The 18,062-nt window shown below is 34.4% G+C and overlaps 3 protein-coding genes across 3 annotated transcripts; 1 reads left to right on the top strand and 2 right to left on the bottom strand.

Annotated features, from left to right (window-relative positions):
- Positions 1-1,988: 1,988 nt before the first annotated feature.
- Positions 1,989-2,354, bottom strand: LOC135597895 (protein SMALL AUXIN UP-REGULATED RNA 12-like). Its single transcript, XM_065091396.1, has one exon. It carries the CDS (start codon positions 2,352-2,354, stop codon positions 1,989-1,991), a length of 366 nt encoding a protein of 121 aa, XP_064947468.1.
- Positions 2,355-4,186: 1,832 nt separating this feature from the next.
- LOC135598317 (actin-depolymerizing factor) lies at positions 4,187-8,314 on the bottom strand. The gene is made up of 3 exons (XM_065091909.1): positions 8,159-8,314; positions 7,057-7,322; positions 4,187-4,581 (listed from the first exon to the last, which is right to left on the bottom strand). The coding sequence occupies exons 1-3, from the start codon at positions 8,171-8,173 to the stop codon at positions 4,431-4,433; spliced, it is 432 nt and encodes a 143-aa protein (XP_064947981.1). The 5' UTR covers positions 8,174-8,314; the 3' UTR covers positions 4,187-4,430.
- Positions 8,315-15,115: 6,801 nt separating this feature from the next.
- Positions 15,116-16,870, top strand: LOC135597978 (transcription factor MYB30-like). Its single transcript, XM_065091490.1, has 3 exons — positions 15,116-15,308; positions 15,444-15,573; positions 16,208-16,870. Exons 1-3 carry the CDS (start codon positions 15,125-15,127, stop codon positions 16,698-16,700), a joined length of 807 nt encoding a protein of 268 aa, XP_064947562.1. The 5' UTR covers positions 15,116-15,124; the 3' UTR covers positions 16,701-16,870.
- The last annotated feature ends 1,192 nt before the right edge of the window (positions 16,871-18,062 follow it).

Genomic DNA, 18,062 nt, shown 5'->3' on the forward strand with positions numbered 1-18,062 from the left:
TCTCTCCTTGCATGGTTAAATAGTGATCACGTGCTATACTCATGTTCTAGTTAGTTAAAGTACCACTAGGCTTAACAACTCTAATTATAGTAGTGATTCATAATACTAACATAGTTGTGCCTAAAATTATTATTATTATTATTACCACTAATGAAATAATGGGCAAGGTAGTTGAGATATAACTCCTACAAATAGGGTCATGAATACAAATTGGGATTTATCCAAGTTAATTTCCACTTGCATCAATGCTATTTTCATGTTTTTGTTTGTTAGCAATCTCTTTCAACTACACTTGGCAGTATTCTATCTTATTTTAAGTTACTTTCCTTTTGCATCAATGTTGCAATAAAATGGAATTAGTACGATAAACCCAATAGTATTTTCGTATAAAATCGATGAGAGAAATAAGATTAAATATTTTATTTTTATAAATATAAGGATGTCAATATAATATTTGAAAGTATAGAGATCATGATGTTAAAGATAGCTAATTATAAATGATAATATTATAATTAGCTCTTAGATAATAAACCATATATTATTAATTTGTTCTAAGTGAATGTATTCAAAGAGATTAAAGGTTCTATCACTCTCTAATTAGAATACTAGTCATACTAATCACGTGCATCTCGAGATGTGTTATAAATGTGGAACAATAAAAAAGAGAAGCAATCATAAAAAAGAAAAAGGAAAAGTGAGTGAAACTACAAACTTTAGTTCCAATTACTTCACTAACTTTAGTTCCAAAGAAATAGAACAAACTTTAAAAATAGAACTATTATAAGATAAAACTATTTATTCAATAATTAAGATTTATCATTATAAACGCTTCATATATCTTAAGACTTTGGTAAGAGAAATATAAAGAAACACACACTTTGAGCAATATGTATATTTTTATTTCTTTTTCCTTAGATTTTGAAAGTCATGGATCCCTCCAAACATATACTACTCTTCTTCCTGACTAAGGACCCCTCCAAACTTATCTTGAATCCTGTTGGCAAGACAAGGACTCATTCAAAACTGAGATCTGACTTGTTGAAAAGAGAGAGAAAGATCTTTGGACAAAAGTTTGCTGTGGATATGGCCTCTATGTGCTGTTCTCGGACCCATCTTGCTTTGGTTACACATGAGGAATGACACCATTCCTTGCTCCGTGGAAGCTTATTTGAACATTTCTGAGTCCTTGTTCTTCTTCCCATGTCTTCTGTATAAACTAGAACAATTCCTGGATCCATCGAAAAGTATAGAAAGTACTCCTTGGATGCTCGAAGAACAGAGAATAACTGCAAGCTATATTGATCTGAAGAAGATAAGGCCCTTTTGGCCTCACTTTCGCTCTGTCTCGAGAAACAGGGGAAGTGCTTATTACACTCAATTTTGTACAATAAGGTTGTGTAACCGTTATTATTAAATATCTAATTTAATAATAATATAACTGTTTTCATTATGATTCATAATTTATTATCATGAATTTCTTTATTTATTATGATTTAAATGATTTTAATTTTTTATTCTTTATGTAAGAAACCGTTATTATTAAATTGAATATTTAATATCATTAAAGTTCTTAATTATAATCTAAACGTTACAAATTTGAATTAATTCTTGAACTTTATGATTTGATGATAATAAATGTTCTTGATGGGAGAACATATATATATATATATATATATATATATATATATATATATATGAGAATTTTGGTCCCTGGGCTCAATCATCTCTTTGAAGCGAAATGCTTTTCTACACCATCTAAAGCGAAAGTTCTGAGTCGAGAAATACCAAAGTTCAAGAAGAAACTTCTGCAAAAATTCTTGACGACAATGGCAGGAGGTATGCTATTTTGTTTCCGCATCAGTTTTTATTGTGTTTCTATTATAACGATTTAGAAATACAAGTTGGTTTCAATGATTTTTTACGGGTTGGCATCTCAGTTGCAGGGAGACCGGAAACAAAGATCCCCTTGAGGAGAAGGAAGAAGCGATTCAGAGGCACAACCAGACCCCTCTGCGCCGCCGCGAGCTAACATGGCAAAGAACGCTGAGAAAGAGAGCCTCATCGCAAGGCATGCGAAGCTTACCACCGTCGCCGAATCCGAACTCTTCCCGAGCTTGGTCGAGCAAAGCTCGAAACAGCGGGTGCTCTAGCAAGGCAACCAGGACGACAAAGCGCCTGCGCCGCTCCCCCACGTACACCACAGTGTGGCCTCTGGGGACGTCCTCGGGAACGCCTTCCTCTTCCTGGCTGCAGCACCCTGATGGAGTACTCCGCCGACGGTAGCCATGGTTGGCCTGCTTGCTCAGCTTTCTCCACCTCCTCAGAAACGCCTCGAAGAGCCCCCCTTGGAGCATCTTGAGGAGGACGGACTGTGTGTGCTTGAGAGCAGATCCAAGGTACGTACGTGCTTATATAATGCGGAGGCGAGCATGGCTTGATAGCTACATTACGTGATCATAGCAGCTGTAAAGCCTCTCCCTTTCATTTGAGAAGCAGAACGGAAGAAGGTGCAGTGTCATTGATAATATATACACACGTATGTATAGATTGTGAGCATTATGCAGATTGCAATGGGAAAGAGGAGATGGAGTCACGGATATCGTACGGGAGAAAGGATCCGTCAAAGAGCGATCCATCTGCCGCCTCAATGAGATAGAGAGAACTACAATATTTATATTGGCCAAGCGGGTGAGGATAGAATAGATAAAGGTGTCAGTTCATTGCACTTGGGATGGAATGGGGTTGCCGGCCAATAGATTTCTCATGAATCCACCACCACCACTTGCGTGTCTACTGGGTAGAGAATCGCAATGCAGATTTCAGATAACAGATACGATGCAATCTTATGAGACCAATTTGCATGTAGTATATGATCTGTTGTGACTCCATGAGATGAAGAGGTGGAAACAGTTGTGTTAGAGAAGTTTTTTGGATTGTGAATCGATGATTAATTTTGATATTAATAATTAATCGACCAATTCTAAAACCAGCAATTTCTAACCTAATGGACACCTACTGCATTGTGTTGTGATCTTCAAGAAATGAATAGGAATAGTAAACCCAAAATCAATACTGAAACTAATAATCAACCCCATAGAAATCTGATTGACATGATCTTCAATTTGGTGATGTGTTAGTGTCACGATCCACAATTGTTAGTGTCATATGGCAAGAAGAAGAAATCGGAGCTCTTTGTTTTAGATGCAGAGCGTCATTTGAGCACGGCTCATATCTCATTTTTTTGACTGTTACATATATTTGGTACCAATGATTAAGTTGTGGGCTAACTAATAAGTCAAACTACGGTTTGACCTATTATTTGACTTGACATATGGATTTTCTTTACTTGAACTTTAATTTTGAATTGAACCCATGTTGAAAATGTAATATAACAACAATGCAGCAGCAGTTTAATCCAGCATCTAACTTGCGATGATAGCAGAGAAAAATACCGACCAGATTTAGATACTAACCTGCTTCCATCCTTTTGCATTTCTTCATGCTCCTCTGTTGAATCTGTGTCGGTGTTATATTGGATTATCCACAGCAGGCATAATTAAGCTTCAAAAACATAACAAATATGATCAGACTAGCAAGCCAATGTTACTTGAGAACATAAAATAATTGAAGTTTGATGATACTTGGGATAAGTAACACAGTAGTATCATGCATGAATGCACTATTGCAGATAGAGAAAAGAATAATATGAAGAGAAAATTCTATACCACCTCTCTGGATTTCTGCTGGAACTGGAAAGGACTCGTTTCTTATTTCCCCTGCTTCAATTCTGACGTAACAGCAGATCTTGAGGAGCATCTACTGATAAAGAAAAAAAAAAACTTGTAACTGGAAAGAGATAAGTGTACCAGATCAAGAGAATAGAGAAAGAGAGCAAAAGTCAGATAGGGGGTGGAATCTGTTCTCTCAGTTTGGCTCATGGAGGCTATGGCTGGTAGAATTGCCTCACCAAAATGATATGGGCTCACGATGTGCAAACAGAGAAGAATCATGCTAAAACAATCATATCTTTAAAGCAAAAGCTATGATCTAATTTTCAACAGCCACAAAGATAGCATTCGACAATTTCATCACAGAATCTTGCAAAGTTTCTCCATCTAATATGATCTGATCGAGATGAGAACCAAGTAGTCATCGATGAGATGCAATGTTCTAGTGAACATTACCATCCAGAACAGTCATCCATTGCATTACTGAGATGCAATGCATTAACATTATCATCCAGAAGAGGATCCCAGTCTTCAAACATTATCATCCAGAATAAGCAGCTTATACATTAGCCTCTCAGGTGTAGACACTTATTCTAGTGAACAGTCATCCCACAACCAATCGCTGCAAAACCAATACATCTAGGCCATGGCACACAAAATAAGCAGTCTTGTTGTGGAAGAAGTTTGTGCAAGTTCAGAGCATTAGCTTGCACGGTCTCTAAGCACTTCCAACTCCATCTCAGTAGGGTCAGTAGCCTGAATCTCATAATGAATGCCATCAAGCTCACGCCTGAACCTATCCTTTGATGTGGCATAAAGCATCTTTGCACGTATGCGAGAGATGGAAGGTGACCTGATGAGCATGAAGGCATAAATGAGTGCATTAAACAAAATAAATCAACATTGTGATTTGTCACATACATATAGAATGTTTTCCTATCTTGTTTATAGTGAAATCAATATGACATATAAATAACTGCGTTGATATATGTCTTACATTAAGCATGATTGATACAATATCACAATATAAAATTTCCTTTTTAGTTTGTGTAAACTAAGTTCATCTACTTTTGTCTATATTTGTAGGTAAATCCTATACTTGTAAATTTGTTTGCTATACATAATGTGAATATTTGGCAAATAATTATATACGTCATAGCAAGTTCCTTTACTTATAATGATATATATACATATTTATATATATATATATATATATGTATATATATGTATATATATACATATATATGTATATATATATATATGTATATATATATATGTATGTATATATATACATGTACTTGTTTCTATACTCCTACATTGGGTTAATGTATATTTGTACATAAATTTATTTGGGTACCCTAACAAACTATGAGTGATCTTTCATGTTTGCCCTAGAACATGATTTTAGCCTTGACTGTCGAGTTTTGATCAAAAGTGAGCTCTTTAACAACTTATCCTCGTGTGGAAAAATTTGAGGCATTGTGTCCAGCTTAAAAGAATTATTTTTAAAAGTCTTGCCAAATCATTGAGCTAAAATATCACAATTGCTCTTATTTTTTTCATAAAATAAATTAGATGCTAAAATACTCGTTGTTATAAGGTAGGTGACAATTTCTATAAGAAAGAATGGCTATACACTGATTCCTTTCAAATATAATTGTTCATTCTGTTTGCCTCACTATGGCTGTTGTATCCAGCAATCCATATTCTCTTATTTATTTTGTTCTTTTGTTATAATCAATCTTTTGTGTCATTAATAATTGTTGGCCACATTTCCAATCACATAACATGGTGCATTTATCAATTTCACCTCATTTTTTTGGATGAAAAAAATCCAGGGAACTACAACATAATTAATGAGTGGAGAATGATAAACAATAAAACTTAAGATACTATAGGTTAAAAACTGTTTTGATCATGTGAAAAATTGGTGATAAAAGTCAAAGTTACTGAGTAGTTACTGAGTAGTATGTTTATAGTTTATATTCATAATGTACCCGAATTTTGCCCACCATGCTTGACAAATTAAAATCCATGCTTAAACAAGACAAACATCAGTGATAGAGCCTTCCTTATTTTCTTTGTTCTACTTAACCTTAGGGTAACAAAAAGGTTAATGGATTTGATTGCAAATGCTGAGAGAACCTTTAAATCATACAAGCCAGCTTCTTTACTATTCTGAATAGTTCCTTGATTGCATCATGATGAGGCAGATTCGAGACAGGAAAAGAGAGTAAAACTATTAAGGGTTTAAAACATGCTATATTGAACCAAGCATCAAATCCTGAAAACCAGAAGTATCTAGTTAATTTTTGCTTTGCATCAGTTGGTTTTTCACCATTCTGCCAATACAGTGTATAGGCAGGGTTAATATGCAAGATGCTTATTACATGCATATTATCTGATTGACTTTAATTATGTCCTACTTCATTATCAACTTACTTCACCCAAGGCAACTCGTCTAAGTTCCATCACATTCCAGATCGACAATCCATAACCAGGAACTTTGTTCCTCAGCTTCTCATTTGTATGAAATACAGTTATGAAGTATAATGGCAGCAGCTAGGATTCACACATATCTTTTCTACACCCCTTATAGAAGCCCGCTCTCCCTAAAGCGTATGAAATTCGCACCTAAATGTTGTGGAGCTGTATCCTGCAGGTTGTGTTTTGATGGATAAGGAAACTGCAGTTGTTTGTGGAAGTATTGAATTGTTCAGGAGTTGTTGAAGATTGTGATGGTCAAAAGAAGCACAAATTAAAACATTAGACATAGTTCAGGAAGAAAATTCCTATGAGGAACATACGATGCCTCTGAAGTTTATATAAGCTAAAATATCATATGCCCTATAACAATGCAGATGAAATTAAAAAAAAAAAAGGAAAACCTTAGGTCAGTCTACTAAATAACTTTGAAGTTAAGCAACTTATAAGTTTTAATTAACACATGCTTCTAAAAGAAACAAACAGCTGTTTCAATTATCAAATAAAATATGTTGGAGCTACTTAGCTTCAACATATTGGGTCAGAATCATACTCCTATTAGGCACACAATCTGAGCCGAAACATGAACAATAAATTCAATCAAGAAAGCCTATAGATATATGTGCATTTTCACTACAAAGAAAAAACAAAAAGACTATCTCTATTCTTACAACCAAAATCATGGATACAGGCAAAAAAAAGAATCCTCCATCACTGAAGAGATTACAATCAGATAAGAACCCGATCAATTAGATAATTCAGTATGTCAACAAAGAAGGTACAGATAGATGGAAAGTAATGTATATTACTGAACTGTGATATGTATAGGTTAAAAGAGGCTAACCATGCAATGAAAAATATCTTGCTCTTTTGGCAGTTGTCTTCAGTCACATAATCAAAATCATAAATAGCATAACGGCAATCATTCTCGGGAAGGGCAGCAGTGAAATCGTCATAGCTCTCTCCTGGGGCTCCTGTCTTCTCAACAACTACCTCCTTTTTCTTTTCATCTATTTTGAATATGACATATCGATGCACTTTCTTTCTCTGAAGTTCCAGAAAAGTGCTTTTGCTGTGTTCATCAACTCCCATGCCCGATGATGCATTTGACTGCAGATCAGATATAAATGTAAAGAACCAAAGAAAATTTGGAGGCAGAAAAAATATAGCCATGTAAATGATGCCATCAACACCTCATGCAAAAAAATTAACAAGAAAGTGCCCCGGTAAGTCTCATGGCACCTTCACAAATGCCAGAACATAAATGCCGACTACCCAAACTGATGAGATTCTATCATGCTACGATGAAAATTGACAATCATCGACAAATTTACTAAAGATTATTACAAATGATGAAAAGAGAGAAGCAAGTTTAAAAGGATACCCTTAACTTGCTGAACAAACAACAAATAATCCTCATATACACTTTACTTGAACCAATCTAACCACAGTATTTCGGTTAAGAAGCTAAATAAAGGCAATAGTGACTACTGAGTTGGCGTTGAGGAAATTCCTACCAAGATGAATCGGCATAACCTATAAATCTACAAAGATACACAACACTGCATCAGACACGACAACTTTGCATTTTCCGAAGAAAAGCTTCCTGCTTTAGACAACAATGAGGGCGCATCAGTCAATCTCCAGCTTTAGATTAACAGTCCACGCCATCAAGCAAGGTGGGAAGAACTCATAATGGAAGTACAACAATACCCATATCAGGATCTGTGGCAACTGAGAGTACTAAAAGAAAACACAAAAAAATCCCAATTCAAACAGCTAAATATACTCTGCAGACGCATCATCAAGCCGTAAAAGAGAGTTAACCCTTGCATCTCATCGCAGAGGGTTATCGGATTGATTCCAAGCCTCAAATCCACACACAATCTCAACAATTCGAACTCAAGAAGACAAACAACAACCGACGAAGAGATCGGAATTCTTACCGTTCGGAAAGACATGGCGCCTCGATCCCGAGAGAGACGGAGGGGAGTGAGAAGGGAAACAGGAGGAAATGTGGAAGGAAATGAGGGAGGAGAGGCGATTATATTGATAGTGGTCGAGGAAAAAGGAAAGTGAGAATTCTTTCTCACCTGCGGATCGCCGCGTCACGCACAGGGTAGATGGAGTCAAGCACGAAACGCATAACTAGCGAACCATTTTGTGCCACGTTGAAATATTAGATACTTGTCAAGGTTCCATAGGTCGTTCGGATGTACCGAGAGGCGCACCCGGTTTGATTTGGTTGCGTCAACCAGGTCGAACGGTTGCCGGTCCAAGGACGGTTCCGCGACGTTCGTCTAGATGACAACACGTGTCCTGCCTCTGGTAGGGTCCGCCTACACGTGAGCGTTCATATTTTTTTGAACTTTTTTGTATTAAAATAATAATAATATACAAAACACTGCGTGGAATCGACGCTGCTTTGGCACCCATCAATAATTGAGGGAGCGGTGGCAACGAAGCATGGCTCGTAGCCTCATGTTTAGTTTCATGAGTTCCGTTGTGGGATTGATGTGATAGATATCGGCATCATTCGATCAATTTTTCGCTTCTCAAAACATATATATATATATATATATATATATATATATATATATATAAGAAGGTATCAATTAATTTAGTTTGTAAAAAGTTTAATAATTTATTAAAAATTTTAAATAAAAAATAAAAATTATTTTTTAAAATTAATAATATTATACAAATAATATAAATCTAATTTCGATTAAAATAATTAAATAATAATTAAATAAGGAGTATAGAGAATTGAAATCTAGCTAGTAAATATTCTTTTACTTATAAGTATTTGATTTTTGACGTAATACATATATATTATATACATGTTAGAAGTGAAATTTATATAAATTTTATATGTTTGAAGTGAAAATTTGATAATTTGGGATGTTGCATATCCATTTATGAAGATAAATAATTACAAGTAAAAGAAAATTAATATGATTACCTTACCTACTTTCTTGGGACTGATTATATATTACCTTATATATTTAGATTATATTAGTATCACAGTTGTATTTAAAAAAAATTATATTAAGATTTTTATAATTTTGAAGATAAAACAAGTAACTTCATTTGCTATAGTAACGGAAACACATAATATGTGATACCACGTATCACGAATGTGATGAACAAAAAGATAATTTTAATATCCTTTTTTTTTTTCAACACGTGAAATATTTAAATTATTTTTTGCTGATAAAATTATTAGAAATGAAAGAGATATTAAAATTATCTTTTTAATATATATATATATATATATATTCATAAGAATATTTAAGATTTATGTCTTTATGCGAAAGCAACAAAAAAAAATTAAGAATAATTGCTTACAAATGTTGAAGCGGCTAAAGATCACGTAGACAAAGCTTTGGTTCGGTTTTCATGGGTCGAAGCCTGTGATGGGAAAGCCCATAATTGTTCTTGGCCTCGTGATAGGGATTGTCGAGATTATAATTGGATTTTTGTCTTAAGTACTCTAAATTAAGTTTAGCACATATATCCCATAAATTATAATTTAATATTTCAGTACTTATGATTAGAAAAAAAAATATATCGCTAATGCTAATCCCAATTCTAGATGAAAAAGATATATGATTATGTTAGGATAGCTAAACGTAAAACTATATTATATCGAATGAACATGAATATTAAGACTTGACAATTTTATTTTCCAAAGACTTTAGGACTTCATTGTTTGTATGATCATAAAAAACCAAAGAAACAAATAAACAATGAATGAAGAATGCAAGATTTCTTTGTTTAGCCTTTTATCTTAAGAACATGTATAGCTCTCCTTCCTTTAGGAAAAAGCTTTAGTGGATGAGTACACCATATGACATAGGTCCCATGACTTGCAAAAATGAGCAAGTCAAAAAGCAGCTACCATTAATTGAAAACAATGAAAGAGGCATCTAACTTTAGGAAATGTGAATTATTAATCATAGGTAAAGGAATCCATGGAAACCACAGGATAGAAAGCTGGTCAGTGGTCCAACTTCCTATTCTAGATGTTCCTCCTCATACTCCTTGCATGAATATAGATAATGACCAATAGCTTGTGGTGCCAAATTGGTCTTGAAAGTCCTCACTGTGGCTTTCTATCTAACATCACAAAGTTCCAATCTTTTCTTTCCCAAAAGTTGATGCATAGTTTTCCATGAAGATGGCGACGAAAATGAAGGATGATTTCTTTATGATTTCACATTCTTTTGATTTGTTCCTTTTCTTTGTTTACCGATCATCAGCTTTCTTGTTCGACATGGTAGTCAATAGGCTAAGAACAAAAAATCTTGTCATGTTACTATGGATTGTGACATAAAATATTCATCCAATCATCTAGAATTCGAGCTATCTATTTCTTTTTGCTTCTTTTTCTTATCTTAGATATTTAAAGATGTATGTTAAGTATTGAAGGACTCTATTAAATATACGTTCAACATTGGTCTTTGGAGTATATGAAATCTATATCGGTTAGGAAGGTTCTCTCGATATTAGTTTCGCTTGTATTGCATAGGAAGGTTTCGAAAAAGAAATATTTTTAAGTGAATCAAATAATGAAGCTCGAAGAATGTATTATTGCGTTATTAGGTTAGATTTCAGAGTTTCAAGGAGTATATGAAGTTTGGATCGAAGAAGAAACATTTTTAAGTGATTGAAAAAATGAAGCTCGAAGGATGTATTATTGCATTATTAGCTTGCACAACACCTCGATTCGATCTAATTAGTTGGGTATGGAGACCAAATATCTAATTTACGTATGAGTCATTATCCAACTAGACTCGAGTCTTACGACCTATGTCACCATGATCCGATGGCTCTTTACGTCAACCAAATCTTTCATCACATATGCATGTCTCATTCCCTCCTTTCTCTATCATCCATTCTAGTCATGCATGCTAAGTCCGAGCACTTCACACGAGGCCAACAATTAGCAATGACTTGCACAAAGTCTATTCGAAGACCTTGACCATAGGAGGTATTGATCCAAGGTTGCATGAGAGGCAAAAGGTTTAGTCTTAATAGTTGATTTGGATTAGCTTCTAACCTAACTAAAATCACGTATTATCTTATGATTGCAAAGAAAGATACAAAATTATGCATATGCTTGTGGTTTGATCGCTTTAATATCTTAATTACCTTAGCTTAGCTTAGTGACTTTTAGTGGACTTGTAGTTAGGATTCCTAACATGGAACTATTATGGGGTGCTACTTTTAAATGCTAAATATTATTCTACGTCAAGTGCGATCGGACCATACTCATCATCTTTCGCAAACGAGGATATATTTATGGGAAAAAACTCAAGCTTATACTTTTTATTTTTTCAATTTTTCCTCGATTCTATTTTTTACAATAGTATTTTTTAAAATATTATGACATTAAAATATATGAGTTGATTGTGAATATAGAATCTTACAGTTAAGAGTCAAAATCTTTATAAATCAAGTTATCCGAGTCGTTTAAGAAAATATATATAAAAATAATATAGGAATAAAGAATCGATACTTTAAAATCATATGAACACCTCAATAACACCTACCTGACACCTACCAAAAACCTCGGTTCCATGTAGATGATTTTTCGTGGTTGGATCGGTGGAACTGTTATCGTATCTCGGATTAAGCATCATAGAATTATGATCATACTTAAGAGAAATATATTACTACTCTCCATAATCAATATCAATCACGACAATAATAATCATAAGAGTCTACTATAATTCCCCGTACACTTTAATATGACAAAAAAAACTTGAATCATTTGAACTAGATTTAATTATCATAGAATATAAGTCGAAAATACCTCTGATATAATTTTACATGATTCGATATTTTGAGGACCGCTAATCACATATCTTGATTAAGACAGACACGAAAAAAAAAGACATGATTGGCTCATAATTCACTTAGACAATCAAAAACTTATTTAATAATAAATAATTTAAAAGTGATGAAAGATTTGACACGAGATCAACAATGAACATATTTAACAATTAAATTTAAAATATTCAGCAACCAAGCTAGTTACCTAAATGATTACAAAGTTTACCAATCCACTCCTCCATATGAAAAGCAATAGTGGAGGAGAGACGGCGAACTTTTGATAGAGGAATTCTATGCATGTGTTATGCAAGTAAGACTAGCAACTCGTCATATCATAATATTGATCATCCAAAGTTAACCTTTACTTTGGTGTGCTGTTTTGTTTGTATACTACTTTGGTATCAAGTTAAAGTGATAGCCCTCCAAGTTTTACCACATACTACTAAATTTAAACCCACAAACGCATCACCTTCATCACTCCGACGTCACTCTTCTGTCTTTGTACCACCGTAAAGAGAGAGGCAGGTGGTAGTCGGACAATCTCATTTATTTGCATTTAATACAATGGTGGAAGGATAGCCTTCGAAATCGGGAGTCTATGTTTCAAAGGCAATAGGTTTTATATTTAGAAGATGGAAGGAAGGAAGAAAAGGAGTTTGATTAGTCCAAAAGTTTGAGCTGATCAAAAGGCAAACGCATGTAGTAGTGGTGGAAATAAGTGGCTTGTGAATTACCATTATGACTAGTTTAGAATAGATATTGATTAATTAGAGGTTGTATGACAATTATCCAATTATCACTTGGGTAAGATAGAGATATCTCAAATATGCCTTTTGTTTTTGTTTATGAACGCATTAGATGAAGAAAGATTTAAACTTAATTTGATCGATTAAGGAAACTATGGAAGTGTGACTAATGAATTTTAAGGCTATATTAAAGATGAATTGTTGAGTTAAACATAATAAACCTTATATTGTGTGTTATTTATTAATAATATTTTTTTTTTATAAAAGGAAAGAGATGGAAGACGAGTCGTTGATATTACGATCAAATAATGTTACTATTGATAAGAGTTCAAATAAAATTTAAATTTTATTTAGGAATATAAAATTTAGAAGCTAAATATCTCAATTTAGTAATACTAGGAAGAAGAGCCTAAAGTTCATTTAGGATTGAAGAATAAGAAATTTCTACAAGTTATTGTTGATGTTATCATTAATAATAAACTATATATATATATATATATATATATATATATATATATATCGATATTTTTATTTATGAATCGTTAGATATAATTTTGATAAAAGATAAAGAGAGAAAAATGATCATATACTATAATATGAATATGTTCGCAGATAGATGTTGTGAATGGAAAGTGTGATGTAAGAAAAGGGTATAAGAAGATCTACCAAACTAAAAAGATGAATATTCTTTATTTAAATAGAGATATCATATTACATAGAGGACTCGTATTATACCTCAAAATATATGAAATATTACATCTTATTATTATTATTATTATAGATGAAAATATTGATAAAGTTATAAACCGATGTGAGTGGTTTTCAACGTAGTCTTTTCGATACTTAAATTAAATATGCTATGAGTTTAAAAGTTGAAAAGAAAATATCTAATCTTGTTAATTATACTCGTGCTTATCTTTTATAATCGTTCTTCCTCTAAATGTTTACGATTATAAAATGATCATTGTAATAAAAATATTTTGGTTCCTTATAACGAGAAATATATATTTTTTTATTTTCATTTCATTGAGATGATAAATTCATTAGTTGGATTTTTTTGTCATTAATAGATGAGAGATATTAGCTAATTTGGTTGGTAATATTTTCATAGTTTATTATACGATCCTTAGCTCGAATATTGTCTATGTCATTTACCTTTTATATTATATATATATATATATATATATAATAAAAAAATTAATTTAGTATATCTTATAATGAACTAATAAGAAAAAGAAATATCGTATCGATTTGGGATGGAAATCAGAATTAAACTCTTTTTGCTTAAAAAAGACAAACAAATTGCTCTTAGAAATCAATAAAAAAAAGCTTTAAATGATTCCACGAAGTCAACATTTGTGAACGCCGCATTCCATCGAAACGAAGTCATCCATTGTTAGACTCGAAGGTTGACCGGTCCTTCTTGTCTCCTCTTCCTCCCATTGGAGACTTCGGCCGGTGAATTAAAGCCTCGCCTGTGGCAAACATGGCGCCGTGTCAGCTCCATTTCTTTGACTCACTAAGCTTCACAAACGAACGAGTGAATGTGAACAACCATTGTTGACCTCGATGTCTATCCTGAGCTCCATTTTGCCTCTTTGTCATGGGAACCCAAACAAGTCATTCATGTTCCCACGTCCGGACACTGTTTTGACTCGTTTGGAACAGTAGGAATCTCTTTTAGATGATCGAGAATTCATTCAAACGATGTTGATATTATTATTATATATATATGATTTATGATGAAGAAAAAAAAATTCTTGATTTAGTTATTGATCAAATTCTATTAATTCCGATTCATAGTAAATATTTATCGACAATTAACTATTGTTATTAAATCATTAAAATATCATGATTAATTTACTTACGATACTTAGTTGAGACGAATATTCTTTACTTATTATAATACAATCACTTATACCGGTCGGAAGACATCGTTCAATTATTTTTACACCGAAAACATTAGCTCGATGATAATGTATTTGATACACTTTCGAAGAATATAAATTTTACGTCTAAAAAAATTTGAGAAAAAAAAAGTTACTGTAGTAGCATATACCATCATTACTCAAAACAGGACTAAACTCTAGTCTTTGGTGAAGAACAGAATCTAAAGACTTCAAGAAACCTACTTAGAATGCCAAAGCAAAGACAGAAATTTCTACCTCAAAAGAAAAGAAGAAAAGAAGAAAAGAAGAAATAAAAGGACAGCTCATAATGCCATTTGAGTCTTCTATGGAGTTGTTGCTGTCGACCTTAAATAATAACTTGGCACCATGGCACGTTGGGTTGGAGGGTATAAATACCACTCTCTATCCATTGGTTGTGATGGAAAGCAAGAGAGAGGAGAAGAGAGGCAAGAGTGGTAACTTCTCCGAGATGGTGAGAGCTCCTTGCTGTGAGAAGATGGGTCTGAAGAAGGGGCCATGGACAGCAGAAGAAGACCAGGTTCTGGTTGCCTACATACAGCAGCATGGTCATGAGAACTGGCGCGCTCTCCCCAAACGAGCAGGTAATCCTATCAACTTCACTTTGTGTGTTCTTCACCTGAGGGAAGCAGTCTTATTGTTCGATGTTTTCCGTCAAAGAAATATAGAGCTGATACTGCTCGAGTCCCGTAACATGGTCGGACTCCTTTGAACTTCAGGGCTGCTGAGGTGTGGGAAGAGTTGCAGGCTTCGGTGGACGAACTATCTCCGTCCTGATATCAAGAGAGGGAACTTTACCAAGGAAGAAGAGGAGGCCATCATCAAATTGCATGAAATGCTTGGCAATAGGTAAGCTTCAGTAATTTTCTGCACCGGGTTTGGGTCTGTGAAGAAACATAGAAAAGAGAAGGATTTATTGTTCAGCGTTTTGTGTTTACCAGTCTCAGATTTTACTTGAAAGAAATTAAGCTACCATAAAAATGGATCAAGCAAGCAAAAAGCAGAAGAAGAGCTCTGTGCTTGTCAGGTTTGGTCTGCAACATTAGATGGGCAATAAAACAGTAAAAGCGTCCAATTCCAAAAGATTCCATTTTGTTTAGCCTTTTGCCGACTATTGTGGTCTTCCAAGTCGATGAAATTTGTTCGACACATCTTTCGATATCACAAAAATCATTTTCTTCATCTTGGAGTTTGTCAGCCCATATAAAAATTCTACCTTTGTTCTTGTCGAGTTTGGTTTGCAACGTAAATTGGGCAAATAAAAGCAGTGAAAGCATCCAAAAGATTCTTAGTCTTTATCAACAGCTATTGTAGTCTTCCAGGTTGATGAAACCTATTCAGCACAATGTCCGATGCCACATGAATCATTTTTATTCACTTGGAGTTTGTCAGCTTCTACAAAAGTTTAAGAGATTACATGTGTGATGACATCTATAGCATCCATCGATCACCATTTACAAGATTGTTGTTGTTTTGTCTGCAGATGGTCAGCAATCGCAGCGAGGCTGCCTGGAAGAACAGACAATGAGATCAAGAATGTATGGCACACCCACCTGAAGAAACGAGTCAAACCGAATCAGACAGTCCAAGAATCCAAGCGAAGGAGCCGAAGTGATGTAGAAGCAACACGGTCAGGTGCTAAAGCCATCGACTTTCAAGCATTACAAGCTGCAACGCGACCAAAATTAGAGAGCCCGACTCCTCTTCCTGTGTCCCTAGAACAGTCCTACAGCGAGATCTCATCCTCTGTCACCATTTCGTCTAATAATAAGAGGGGAGAAACTAACAGTGCAGGGATTAAGGAGGAAGCTGTGGTTTCTTCAGCTCATCAATTCTCAGACATCGATCAGAACTTCTGGTTGGACGATTCCTTCGCGTCATTCCGCTCATCCAGTAACAAAGATGATGATGGAATAGACTTTTGGTTGCAGGTGTTCATGGAAGCTGGACACCTCGAGGAATTGCCTGAGATCTGAAATCACAGGAATTTCACACTTTTCATTTACATTTTCTACTGATGTAAGGTTAGGACCTGAAAACAGAGATGTTTTGTAGATAATTTCTTTTGTCATTTACCACAGGGAGAGACTCAAGATAGTATAATCATGACAGACTTCAGATGAAAGAGATCAACATTTTTAAGGGATCTTTGAACAAGTGCAATTTAATCCAGAGGTCATTGCTTTTGCCATCTAACAATTCTGCCTGTGGTGTGCCTGTGATATTGCCAGTGTAAATTGTGGAAATGATTGCTCATTTGTGTTTCACTGAAACCATAAAATTTAATGTTTGTATAAAGATTGTATTAGCAGAAAATTTATTGAGCTACCATCCCCAGTAGTTATGGTAAATGTAAATATAATGGTAAATGTAAATGATTGCCTGTGATATTGCTTTTGCCATCTAACAATTCATTGTTTGTTCTTAAATGCATTCAACTTAGAATTATCCTCAACTTGTATAAATTGGTGAAACATATGTTCCATGGATTGGAAAGGACATGAGCAAAAAGACATTAACTTTATCATCCCCACCAATCTTCCTGATGTTAAACTAATATGTTCTGTCAAAACTTTAATGAACACACAATAAAATATATCATACTGCTTTCACAAGTCCTCAAAGATGATCATTTCAAACATCATCTGTTTTCACGGCTTGTTTAGCCGTCGCACCCTCTTTTGGAACCTCTTTTCCTTCCTTGTGACTAACCTAATCCAACCAAAAGAACATCTAAGCCTTTATCACCAATTCAACGTTGCAGCTTTTCTTTTAGCTAAATGCAAAGTTCAGCTTTGAGTGTGCCTCTGTGAAAAGCAAAAGATTTAGAGGATCTAAAGATATTGTAGTTTTAGGAAGTGAGTGCATCGGAGTCTCTCTTCCATCATAATCTCTGGATTGTATATTACGTCCATCATCTAAAAGCAGGCACGAGGTTAAAGACGAGCACAGCTCGCCTTCCATTTCAAGCACGTCACTGTCTCCGCTCCACCATGAAAAGTGGGAGCACTGATTCCCATTTTTCTTCTCAGGACTCCAATCACAGAATTCCAAGACTGACTTCTCCGTCCTACAACCATTGATCTCGTGAAAACAATTCTACCAAATTTGACATCGGAATTAGATCGATTATATAGACAGTTTCGATTACGATTTTAGATTTGAAATGCTAATCATTACACCATGGAACGTATTTGTGTTTTGATCATCTGTTCTTAGTCGATTCCAACTTCCAAGAACCACAATCAAAGTGCGTGGTCTCGGTTCCTATTTGATTCGGAACCATCAAACTATTGATCAGATTCTATTCCGATTCCAAATCGATTTAATTCTAATTC

Source organism: Musa acuminata, chromosome BXJ2-1 (genome assembly GCF_036884655.1).
Source record: "Musa acuminata AAA Group cultivar baxijiao chromosome BXJ2-1, Cavendish_Baxijiao_AAA, whole genome shotgun sequence".
Taxonomy (NCBI): Eukaryota; Viridiplantae; Streptophyta; class Magnoliopsida; order Zingiberales; family Musaceae; genus Musa; species Musa acuminata.

Bases quoted from the DNA above. Each gene is read 5' to 3' on its own strand.
- LOC135597895 (XM_065091396.1), bottom strand. From the start codon at position 2,354: ATGCTCCAAGGGGGGCTCTTCGAGGCGTTTCTGAGGAGGTGGAGAAAG.
- LOC135598317 (XM_065091909.1), bottom strand. The intron at 4,582-7,056 runs GTTAGCCTCTTT...CATGCTCATCAG, and splicing joins AAGATATTTTTCATTGCATG to GTCACCTTCCATCTCTCGCA.
- LOC135597978 (XM_065091490.1), top strand. From the start codon at position 15,125: ATGGAAAGCAAGAGAGAGGAGAAGAGAGGCAAGAGTGGTAACTTCTCC. The intron at 15,309-15,443 runs GTAATCCTATCA...TTTGAACTTCAG, and splicing joins CGCTCTCCCCAAACGAGCAG to GGCTGCTGAGGTGTGGGAAG. The intron at 15,574-16,207 runs GTAAGCTTCAGT...TTTTGTCTGCAG, and splicing joins CATGAAATGCTTGGCAATAG to ATGGTCAGCAATCGCAGCGA.